General features: G+C 43.0%; 2 protein-coding genes across 3 annotated transcripts in view; both read right to left on the bottom strand.

The window, feature by feature from the left end:
* Positions 1–46: 46 nt before the first annotated feature.
* Positions 47–12299, bottom strand: part of taok2b (TAO kinase 2b) — a 30498-nt gene continuing 18245 nt past the window's right edge. Inside the window, exons 18-20 of the mRNA XM_046068272.1 lie at positions 4376–4588; positions 2175–2357; positions 47–1662 (exon numbers count right to left, since the gene is read on the bottom strand). Coding sequence (XP_045924228.1) covers positions 733–1662; positions 2175–2357; positions 4376–4588 — 1326 coding nt within the window. The 3' untranslated portion in view covers positions 47–732. The remainder of the gene's footprint in view (positions 1663–2174; positions 2358–4375; positions 4589–12299) is intronic.
* LOC123982617 (serine/threonine-protein kinase TAO2-like) lies at positions 5840–11947 on the bottom strand. Of its 2 annotated transcripts, none has more exons than XM_046068260.1 (4): positions 11733–11947; positions 11314–11442; positions 10889–11092; positions 5840–10138 (listed from the first exon to the last, which is right to left on the bottom strand). In XM_046068260.1, exons 1-4 carry the CDS (start codon positions 11922–11924, stop codon positions 8303–8305), a joined length of 2361 nt encoding a protein of 786 aa, XP_045924216.1. In that variant the 5' UTR covers positions 11925–11947; the 3' UTR covers positions 5840–8302. The 2 variants fall into 2 exon arrangements, with proteins under 2 accessions (XP_045924216.1, XP_045924217.1); XM_046068261.1 differs by having other exon boundaries at positions 11757–11947.

Genomic DNA, 12299 nt, shown 5'->3' with positions numbered 1-12299 from the left:
ATTATTTAAAAGTTTTTTCCAATCCCCAGCAGGCCGGAGACTAAAGTAACCCATCTTTTGTGATTCTCCCCCTTTTTTCCTTTCTGAAGCGGACGTTACAAGTGCTTGCTAGATATATCTGGACACTACAGACTACATACAAGTACGTACACAATGCAAAAATCCCACATCATTTTCCTTTCTTCCTCCCCCTGTCCTCTCTCTTTCTCCATTCCAGCATAGAACATCATAGAAGAAGACATGGCTGCCGTCCCCCATCTCTCTCTGCAGCTCTGGGAGGGAAAAAAAGGCAAAATATCCCTCCTTTCACTCTTCCTGTCTCACTTTTGTACAGGCGGTAACAAAAGATAAAAACACTAAACACAAACCTCCTCTTTAAAAAAAAATCTAATATCACCTTAATCCAGTGGTATTATAGGTGGTTACATTCCTCCCTCCCTCTTTTATATCTGTGAGAATGGGAGAAACCCTCTCTACCCACCCTGAGTCTAAAGAAGCAGGGAGCAGCTCAATAATGTCAGATTGTCCTCTCTTTGCCTTTCTGTGCGTTAAGAGGAAAGGGTGATGTCCCTAAATCCTCTGCATTTAAGCTGAGAGTTGAGATCAGTCCGAGAAAGGATACAAGGAAAGGTGGCAAGCTGAGAGTATTGAGGTGCAACCTGTGATAGCTACCTTCCTAAATCGCTCCCACCCTTTGTGCTACCACCCTGCCCGCTCTTTTCCTCCTGCCGTCTAAGAGTAGGAGAGGTGGGAGCCGTTAGAGATGTGTGAAGTGACTGAGGTGCTTCGGCTCAGGACGCCGTCGCTGCCCCCGGCTCCTCCAGGTCCCCCACCGGATGCCGTCCTCCTCAGGGGCTGGGGGCTGTTCCTCAGGGCCATCAGGCTGGGGGCACCGCGTACACCCAGCCCGCCGCCGCTGTAGATCCCCCCCTGCGAGGAGGAGGAGGAAGAGGAAGAGGAGGACGGGCCGGAGATGGAGGGAGGGGCAGGCGGCGGGGGAGGTAGCATGGCCAGGGACTGGGAGGAGGAGCGTGAGGGCAGGTGATGGGAGAAGGGCAGGGGGTGTGGGTGGGCCAGGTCACCGCCGGAGGCCCGCACTCCGGCCCACTCCCGCTCTCTCTCCTTCTCCCGCTCCCTGTCTCGATCTCGGTCCCGCTCTCGCTCGCGGTACAGCTGCGGTGTGCTCTGGTGGTGGTAGTGCTGGGGCAGGTGGTGCCGCTGATGGTGGGAGGAAGAAGAGGAGGAAGAGGAGGAAGAGGACGCGGAGGAACGGGACGAGTGGTGCACCTCCCTCCCGTCTCGCCCCAATCCCAGGGCCATTCCCAGGACGTGGGAGGAAGAGGAGGACTCGCTCCTGCGGTCCCCTGCTCCACTGCCGCTGCTGATGCCACTGCTGCTGCTGCTGTTGTGGCTGCGGCGGGAGTGTTGCTGCGGGGGCATGCCGTGGCTCCAGTGCCCAGCAGAGCGGGAGCCGGCGGGCGGGGCGTTGGAGTAGCCCTGCATGGGGTAGGCCTCACTGGGGATGCCTGTCAGGGCCATGTTGCTGAAGCCCAGACGCAAGCTCTCTGAGTCAAAGGACTCGATCTCGCTGGCCTGCCGCTCTAGGAGGGTGCGGATGCGTTCTGAACGCTCGTTCTGCAGGGACAGCATCTCTTCCTCAATCTAGGAAAAGAGCAACACATGAAAACACAATGTCACTTTTCTTCAGCTTGTAGCATTACTGAAAGGTTTTCCAATTTTTCCCTAAACAAGATTCAAGATTTTGCATTTGCAAATGTAAAACAAATTTTTGTGAATGTTTTTTTGTCAGCTGCTTTTTCCAAGTCCAAGAATGAACTTTCAATCTCAACGTTTAAGCTAACATTGATGAGAAGTCCTTACAGAAGATCGTGATATTACTGAAAGCTCCAGAACAACTACTAAGAGGACCTTGTGGTGAAAATCATCCTTAAAAGTGCTGTAGTTGATAATGAAAGTAAATTGTAGAAGGCTCAAAACAGCAAATAAATAATGATACTAGTCATCATCAATGGTCTACTGTTACCTTCCTTTGAAAAGAAATCATATCCAGTTTGCAATCTTCTCTGCAAGCCTAACTGAATTTCTAAAACTCACCAGGGGCTGCATTTTAAGGAGCTTTGCTTTCATAGAAGTGTTTGCCAAAAGGCTCTAACCCTCTGCTCCAGCAGTGCGCGGCGGATGGAGACCCTCTGCTCCAGGTCCTTGACCTCTCTCTCATGTTGCGTGTCGGTGTGGATCTTGATCTTGCTCTGGTAGGCGTTGAGCAGCTCCAACTCCTGCTGCAGCTGCATGCGCAGCACCTTGTACTCCGCTTCCTGGGTCTCATCCAATCGCAGCTAACAGACAGAAAAAAAAAAGTGTGATGAAAAATGGAAGTGGCAGGATTGCATTGGCAACAAGTTGTGCTTTAGTGTTGACAGGTAGAAGAGGAAAGGTTTAGAAAGTTTAACCAAGTAGAAAAGGGAGGGAGATGCAGAGAAGAGGATCGGGAGTTGTGAGTTTTGTTTAATCAATGTTGGGCTTGCTGTATTCAATAGGATGAAGTTAAGAGAATCATAAAGTTCTGTGTAAATGTAAGAAACTGTCGAACTAAAATCACAACCAACGAATATAAATTACAAACTTCAGCGCACATTCTACTGATAAACTAAAATGCATCAGGCAGAAATACTGCAGGTGTGTGAACAGGATGTGAAGCGTTACTGACTGTTCGGATATCATTTCAAAAAGTTCTAATGCAAAAATTGTAAAAAGCAAAACAAATGGCGAAATGTTGCACAATAGTTGGTTCCAGATGGAAGATTAAATCTTCTTTCAAAAGACATTCTTCATTTAAAACATTTTTTTTCCTCCCTTGACGTCAGGATAGAGTTTAATCAGCGAGTGGGAAACATTCCCAAAGAGACTTTAACCAGAGCATGAGAAGATGTGCGGACGATCAAGGGCAGCAGGGATTTGGCTTACTGGGCTTATGTGGCCTGCTGCCATGTGAGGTAATTGAAGTGGCACAGGGCGTTATGTCACTGAAGGGAACGAGACGTTTTGTCAAGTCCCATCCTCTTCCTACTTTCATTCATTTCAAACCCTGGCACTTGTGTCCCGCGCTTAGAGGGCAGCTATGAGTTAAGAGTTTAGCTATAAAGGGACTCACTGTACAAAAATGATTTTACTATTAAAAAGAAAGACTCTCCCAAGGAGTGGTGGAATGGAAGTACAAATTTGAGGTACTTTTTTTTTAACAATTGTTTCAGTTGTTTTTGATCCAAACTTTTCATGGTTCCAGCTTCTCAAATGTGAGGATTTGCTGCTTTTCCTTGTAATAATTTTAGTTTATTTTACTTTTGTCCAACTGTTCGGGCTCTAGGTTGATTGGGATGGGCAATCAAAAACATTATCAACATATTAATCCATAATGAAAATAATCATTAGTTATTTATTAGGGTTTATTTAGAACCTATAAAATAGAACACCTAGAAACACCATCAGCCTCCCCCCTAATAACTTAACTTTCAAGCTTAATATGTAAATAAGACTCTTTGACACATCGCAACTCCACATCACAGAAGTGGAGTTGACGAAATTCTGGTAAAAATAACTGTTTTTAATACAAGAGCTACCAAATTAACATTTTTTTCTACGGTCATTAAATAAGCAAACGCGTCACAAGCTTCAGCACTGTAATATTTTTACTTTAAATTAGTTTTCACATTAGTAGAGCATTTGGGTTGTTTTTTATTTTATGTTCTTGTTCATTTGACAGGGACAAATGCATGAGACATTGCTTCATAAAATATACAAGGTAGACGACGAAGAAGAATATGTGGAATAAAAAAACGAGGATCTCTCTGGTTTAACTGTGTAGATTTGTATCCTTGTTTCTTTCAAACTGTCCATGCTGAGTAATATTATAGGAGTGAAATGCCAAATTGGTGGAGTCGCCTTCTAAAGATAAAACTGAATGTATGTAGCTTTATTATGTGGCTGAATATCAGTGTTCCTCGTCCTTAAGTTGTAGCTAACCTCACTCACATTTCTTTTCTGTACAGGATTGTAACATTTATCCTCTGAAATAAGATGTCAAATTTTTTTAAAACTGTCATCACTGCTTAGATGTCCTCTCTCAAGACGGGACAGATAATGTTAATTTATCCCAAAAATTCAGTGTAAATGATATTTAGGAGCTGTTGGTATTGGGAAATGTGGGTTTAGGTGTAGATTAACACTGAGGGACCGGGAGGAGGCTTGTTGGCTGGCAGGCAGGAAGGTAGGCAGGCAGGACGGGCCCCCAGGCCAGGCACAGCAGTGGTGGTGTGGTGCGAGTGTGAAGTGAACGACGTCTCCTTGCCTTACTCACAGCCTGTGTGGACAGCATATCATTGATGGAGTGGTCATACTGCTCGGCCAGGATGGCCAGCTTACGAGTCTGCTCATCCTTCAGCCGCTTGAGCACGGCCTTGTGGTCCGACTTGGGTGTGTTCTCCAGCAGGTGGTTGCGCAGGGCCTTGTACTGACGGGTCTGGATCTTACAGGTGTCCTGGAACTGACGCTTAATCTGTAGCTCTTTGGACTGGAGGAGAGAGAAGAGAGATGGAGGCAGCTGGGCTAAAGTGCTCCTATGGTGTTATAAATGAACATGGTTAAATACAGAAAATCAGGAACAACTTTTTTATATATTTTTTTAAATAAACAATTTCTATCAATTTTGCTGATCTGAAAAATGTACACCATTAACTATCACAACTTTAAAGAATAAATACCTGTCTCATGTTGAATCTTTGCCAGTGATAGCATCATGGCCAAAGTGAAGAGGACGTGTACACTCTTATTTTCACACATATAGTTTGCTGCTTTATTATCATATTTATTATTTTCAGTTGTGGATTTTTTTTTAAAAGCTACACTCACAATCTACTATATCTTAAAAGGGATGACAATGAATCGTGTGCGTGATTACTGTGGATTTATGCAACAAAACATGTAACTTTGAATATAGAATCATATACTTTAATGCTCTTTTCAGCCAGTGCTTTAAACACAATTCCTACTTATGTGTGTTGAGAATGTTTTTTTTACTCTTGAAGGTATTTTCATACATTTATTAAAGTGGCTGACCTGCAGATGAAAAATAAGCCTTTTGTGCATTTGCCAGGTGCCAATTACTGATTACTTTTCTGATGTAAACAAACCTACAATTTCTAAAAACGTTTATAACTTTAGCTCAACTGAAAATAACTTTTCACTCTGAATATACTGACCTGACTACATTTGGATTACAAAGTGTGCCTTTAACTGAAATGTGACTAATGTGTATTGACTTCTAAAACCTAGTTATTTTTCTGTCTGTTTAAATTTCATTTACAATTACTTTCATGCACTGAAATGTAAACTTGTGATTTGGCATATAGGACGTGGATTCAAATAACACAGTAAGGCCTTTGAATGACTATATAGCCATTAGTTAACATCCATATTATATATGTTGATTTGAAGTAGTCCTGGCAGAACCTGCTGGCATTATTTTGGGGGATTTTGGACAAAGGGAAGGGCACAGCAGATAACACAGATAAAAATGTGTGACGATGCAGGAGGATTGATGATAAACAAAATGGTAAAGGGATCTTTCTGTACCATCTAATTTATCAGACAGAGAGAGAGAGAGAGAGAGAGAGAGAGAGAGAGAGAGAGAGAGAGAGAGAGAGAGAGAGAGAGAGAGAGAGAGAGAGAGAGAGAGAGAGAGACTGATAAACCAGGGGAAAGTAAACAAATGAAGGCATGGTAATAATGGAAACAAAAATCATAAAAACAAACAAGACAATGATTTCCACACAAAAGAATTTATTTTTTGGGTAAAGAAAAATCTGGAAGTATGACAAAATATTTTTCTATGCTTGCTGGCACATGGCCGTACAGTACGCCAACACTCATGCAGCTAAAGTGAGAATAAAAGGACAACAAAATGGCTGCCAAACACAATGCAGTACTAGTCTTATAAATACTGCATAAATTAAATATTTAAAAAAACTCAAGGTGATATATCTCTCAGACGGTGTCACAACAAACAGAATACAAACATGTAAACATACACAGAGGAACAGGAAATAACTGATACTGGAACACAAAAGTAAATCAATGGCAAATAAGTTACATTCAAATAAAACACAAGGTTTGCTGTGAAATGTCTTTTTTTTAGCGAGACATTCCAAATGCAGGGCACCTAAACAAAGTGCCCAACTTTTTTGTTCCCCCTGTGTCAAAATACAGTTAATACTGAGTTTTCCTACTCAGTAATATTCCTCCATGTAATGACTCCAATGTCGTCCTTCTGTGACACACAGGGCATATCATCCTACATAATTAGCATTTATAAGCACTAATGCATTTTATTAATCTTAACCAGACTTCCCTTGCAAATATGCACAGTTTTACTCTCAAATCTATGAATGTCACAATCGCAAATTTTCACTGAAATTTGCTTAATTTAACTTAATTCACTTAAAAAATGTACACATTAGAGCAATGTGGTTTTTAAGTCCTCAAATTTGCGAAAGTAACAGTAAAATTTGTTTTTGGTCCGACTAAAGTACAGCTGAAATGATTGATCGATTTGTTGGTCGACAGAAAAATGATCAGCAACTATTGTGATTATCTATTAATCATTTAAAGCCATTTTCCCCCCCAAGAAAAAATAGTGATAAAAAAGCCCAACATTCTCCGGTTCCAGCTTCTCATATCAGAGGATTTGCTGCTTACTCTGTCATATATCAGTCTAAACTGAACATCTTTGGGTTTTGGACTTTTGGTTGAACAAAGTAAGATATTTCAGGACATCACCTCAGGCTCTGGGACATGATGGGCAATTGTTACTATTTTTTAGACATTTAATCAAAAAAAAAAAATAATAATAATAAAAATCTGTAGATCATCAGATCATTAATGGGAATAATCTTTAGTTGTAGCCCTAAACTGAAGTGATCTGTTCTCCCGTTTGTTTGTTTTTTTGTCCTTGGGACAGTGCAAAATGAAACAAATGCTTTAACTGGACACCTTCTCTCCACACGATCATGAACTGCTCAATCTCTACTTTCACATTCAGTAGTTGCATCAATCTTTGGACTTCTTTTATGATTGCGTGTCTCAAAAGATTGTCTATATGGCTTCATATAAATTAAGCTACACTGAAATATTAAATAAGTTTTTATTATTTTCTAATTTTACTACTCCAAAAGTATATCCTGCATTCCTATGTTTCCACTATAAATGTAGGATATGTCACTTCACAACAGAGTTAACATTTGTGCAAACCGTTGTAACAAGGCACTCAACTGGTTTAAATTTATGTGATGATTAAGGGGAAAGATATCTAAATGTTTACATGGTAAAACATAACAAAATTATTGCATAAAGAGCAATAAAAAACAGTACATCTAACTACAATCTGAACGATAATAATTTCACCAGCTTCGGATGAAACAATGTATTGGATAGGCTTAATGTTCCAGCTAAATGGCCTCAAACTTCTGCAAACTATATTCCACTTTGACTTCTAAACATAGAAATTACGCTTCATGTTGTCCTACAGTGGTCCCAGATATTTCTGCTTAGCTGTTTATTGCACTTTCATACTGACTGAGAGCGACCTGTAGTGTTTGGGGTGATGTTAGTGAAATTATTCCAATACGTTTTTTCTTTTTCACAGTATTCAGCTTTGGGGAGTGAAATTATAGCCAGGAACCTATGCAACACTGTAATATTTGTTCTAAGCACTGAGATAACAGTGCACCCAATGAAATAAGACCAGTATAAAAGAAAAACAAAAGGATTGCACAAAAACGGTCTTAAAAAATAACCATAAAAATATTTGTCTTACAAATTAAGAGCAAAATTATAAAATTCAAGAAACTTTGAAGAACTTTTACAAAAAGCACAATAATGAAATGTTAAAACTTCACTGGTTTGGTACAGCAACAGTGGGTTTGGCTGCAGGTTTCTGTTTGCAGAGCCCACTGATTCAACATGTGCAGACATGTACACATGTGTGGATAAGCTTCAACAGCCAAAATCACTTTCAGCCAGTGCACACATATGTATGTGCACGTGTGCAGGGTAGAATATGTCTCATCTTTAGGACATGCGACCAAAGCTCAGTTTGGGGAATTATGTAACAAAGAGAGACATGTGGGCCCAAATCAAAACAACACACAAATAATGGAACATAGAGCATGATCACGCTCACACACATCAGCACACATCCCACTCTTTACTTTAATTTGTCTAACTCTTGCTATCTCCATGGTCGAATTTTTCCCCTGACAAACCTTCCAGATGCAGTCCGTCTCAACCCACACTCCCACCTCACCTCCTCACGAAACATCCTCTCCCTCTCTTCCCTCCTCTGTCTCTCCCTCTCTCTCCTCCTCCTCTCCCTCAGTCTCCTCTCTCTGACTTCCCTGGGCAGCAGTTGGGGCAGCCTGCTTGGGATTTCCTTCTTCAAGAGGCCCAGATTTAGGAGTTTGACACGGACGCTGATCGGCAGCTTTTTAAGGAGCTGTCTGGCTAGTTTTAGCACTATGGAGTTAGCCAGGTCTGCCAAGACCCCGAGGGGCCGTCTACTGAAACGCCTCACCCAGAGAAGGCCCTTGGACAAGGGAGAGGTGTTACTGCAGCGAGCCTGATACTCTAAGGGTAAGCTCTTCAGGGGGACTGGGATTTTGGACTGGCGCACACCCCAGTTGCGCCCTGCTTTGGGAAACATCTCATAGAGGTTACGCTCAGCCATACCACCCAGGACTGACTGGCACATGGCAAACAGGGGTCGAGGCAGTCGGAAAAGGACGCGCATGCAGAGGCGGTTGACTTTACGAGGTGCGTACTGGAGGAAGTCGCGGGCCGGCCTCACAATCAGCACGACCACCAAGTAGAGAGAGAGGAAGAGGGAGGGAGAGCTGAGGAAGGAGGCGGAGATCAAGATCATGGGGATGTAATAAATCCCCAAACTCAGGGAGAGTCCTAAACTGAAGAGGCCGCTGGCCCAGAGGCTGAGCGACAGGTAGGTGGAGAGAGACAGAGAGCAGCAGGAACGAAGGAAGAGGTAGGAGAAGAAGAGTGCCAAGAAGGCAAGCTCCGCAGAGAGGAGGACCGAGGCCACCGAGGGCAGAGGCGGTGAGCGACGGAGGGAGAGGAGGAAGATGGAGAGCAGCAGCAAAGTGAGGTTGGAGGGCTGAGCAGCGACAGAGAGGGAGAGGAGGAGGCAGATGGCGTGAGAGAAGAGCGAAGGCAAAGACGTTTGGGCGGTGGAAGGAGAGGAAGGAGGGGGAGAGGTGGGTATGGGCTCCAGCTCCTCTGGAGAAACAGGGAAGTAAAACTCAGACAGCTCATCGATGTCTCGCTCACGGAGCCGTCTCTTTTCCGGGGACAGGGATGAGATGAACTCTGATGGGCAACCATCGGCCACGCCCCTGCCCTCTTCTTCCTCTTCATCGGTGTCTACATGTTCAGTTTTACTGTGATCATCCTCGTACTCCCACTGCACTCCTTCTACTTCCCTCACCTCTGGCCCTTCTTCGCCAATTTTCCACTCCTCCTTCTCATCCTCTCTGTCATCATTTCCCTTTGGTTTATTCTCGTCATCTACCTCATCTTTCCCTTCAACCACAGAGACGCCCTCTACCTCCTCATCTTTGAATTCCAGTACCGCTCCATCAAGCTCATCCTGACCATCATACATCTCTCTCTCTACCACTTCCCTCTCTTTTTGTATCTCGCCCTCCACCTCTACTTGTACCACCCCTCCCTCACTGTCCCAGCTGCTGCCCGGCCCCTCTGTTGTCTGGCCCTCTCCCTCTTCGGGAGACCCCTGGCTTTGGGTGCTCTCACTCACTTTGAGGCTCTTGGGCTGTTGGCGGACCTCCACGGCGTGTTTCTGACGCAGCTCCTGCTCACGCCTCTTGTTGTACTCCATCTGGTTGGTGAGCTCCGTCTGGTGCTGTGTGCGGATCAGCTCGGCCCGCGTATGCTGCACCAAACCCAGCTGGCGGAACTCCAGCTCCTGAGTGGACTCGTGGTGACGCAGGAGCATGGCGCACTCCAAGTCCTTCAGAGTCTGCTTCTTGTTCAGTTCCTACAGAAGTAAAGCAGATGAAGAACATGCTTGGGCAGCCTGCTGTAGAAGAATATTTTATTATGCATTTCTCATATACTTCTTATATATTTCAATATATATTGTTATGATATATTGTTCATTCAACCCTATTTTTAAAGGCAGTTAGTAGTGTTGTACTGGACTATATTATAATTAAAGATATTTTTAATCTCCTAAAATAAGTATGCAAAAGTATATTTCTCATCATTGGGAAACATTGAAAACTAAAGTAGGGCTGGGCGATATAGCCAAAAATGTTGTCATGATAAAAACATTTCATGTCATTCGATAAATTATTACGATAAATGTCAAATCGTTATTTCTTTCAAGTTTAAAGGCAGATTTTTGCTCCTGAGTGTAAATGGAAGAAATCAGAAGGTTAATTCTTCTTCTTTATGGCCAGAATAGGACAAACACTGAAAATCATATTGCGATAATTATCATTATTGCTTTATTGCCCAGCCCTAATTCAAAGGTCAAATAAGAACATGCATTGTTTGACAACTTGCTATGTTGGGAAAGCCCAATAGCAGAAATATCATATAATTTATTTAATTAACAATGAAGATGATTTTTTTTTTCAGATTTTGCTACCTGATAATGTAATTTACTGAGACTAAGTTTGTCTTTGGGAAGTGAATCCTACTGGACTGCTGTTTTTTTGTGTGTTTTGTGAGAATTGAATTGTTGATCCAACACTGACACGCCCATCAAATATAAAAATGGTACCTCTCGGAGCAGATCCTGCTCCAGGTTGTGGCGTGCCAGCAGCATCTTCCTCTTGTACTGGCGACACTGTAGCTCATAATACTGCCTCTGCCGCCGCAGCAGGCCTGCCTCTTCCTCGGCCTGCAGCTGCTGCAGACACTCCTTCTGGTGCACCAGCCACTCTTGTTTCTCCCGCTTTGGTGTTGACTGGTTCTCATTCAGTTCCTTGAGTGGCAATAAGTACAGTAATATTAGATGAATAGGCATGGTTTCAATCTGAAAGAGCAATGCTGTTTGTGTAGTATGATGCAGGGTTGATATTAAGTTGGAGGGTGGTGGCGTCAGTATTATCAGTTATATGGCAGAGCTGATTAACAGTGGAAAATGTATGCATTTTAATGGTAGTCAGCTGACTGGTGACACACTGTGATAAAACCTAGAAGCACCTCTTTGAGCTGCTCCTTGCGTTGGCGATACTGCCGTTTCTGGGACTCCAGCAGACTGGTCAACTCCTTCTTTTGCTGGGCCAGTATGTGCTGCTGGAACTTCTTCTCCTCAGTCAGGACTGCCTTTGTCTGAAAACAACAACCCACAGTCTCATTAACATGATCATTGCAAGAAGCATAAAATATAAAAAAAGGAAAATTAATAAAAACACTGGAATATTCACTATAAATCAATATTCACTGTAAAGCAGGTCTCTGTCTCACATCACAGATCTCCCCCCATAACTTTCTATGGCAGTTCTGTTTTTACCCGTCTTCATGATTCTCTTCCCATTCATCCCTCACAAATGTTCAAGTCGTGTGTGACTTGTCTAGTTTTCCCCATGTCTTATTCATCTATCCCTCCGTTCCCCTCTCACCTCATTCGTCCTCCACCAGCTCACCTCCTTCTCCAGGATGACCTGGTGCTTTTTGGAGAGTTTTTCTCCCTCCATGGAGAAGCTGTTCCTCTGATTCTCCAGCTCTTTGTCCAGTCTCAGCTGGTGCTCGTCCATCTCTGCCTTCAGCTTGTTCTCCAGGCCCATCAGCTGCTTCTGGTGCTGCCGTCGCATTCGCTTGTACCTGAGTTACAGAGCATGAAGTTAGCATCTCTTTGAAGTTCAAATGTTAAGGGTGTACATTTGAAGTATGGTTAGTATAAACAGGGTTCTTGCATCATTTTAAAAGTCAAATTTAATGCTTCTTAAGTCCTTTTAAGACCTCAACAAATATAAATTGAAGACCTCTAATTTTGAAACAATTTCTTTGATAGAAAAGAGATGAGTGTTTGATCTCTTAATGAACGACGCGTTATATTTTCACCGCAGGTGAATGACTTTGCATATTCCGAATCGGGGAACATAGAGGCTGTTTACACCTGGCATTAAAATGTATTTTGGGTGATCTGACTGTGATCGGGTAGCACTTGACCACATGAAAGTACATGT

Source organism: Micropterus dolomieu, linkage group LG14 (assembly GCF_021292245.1).
Source record: "Micropterus dolomieu isolate WLL.071019.BEF.003 ecotype Adirondacks linkage group LG14, ASM2129224v1, whole genome shotgun sequence".
NCBI lineage: Eukaryota > Metazoa > Chordata > Actinopteri > Centrarchiformes > Centrarchidae > Micropterus > Micropterus dolomieu.
Note: the sequence above shows the minus strand (reverse complement) of the source record. Positions and strands in the feature narration are given on the sequence as shown.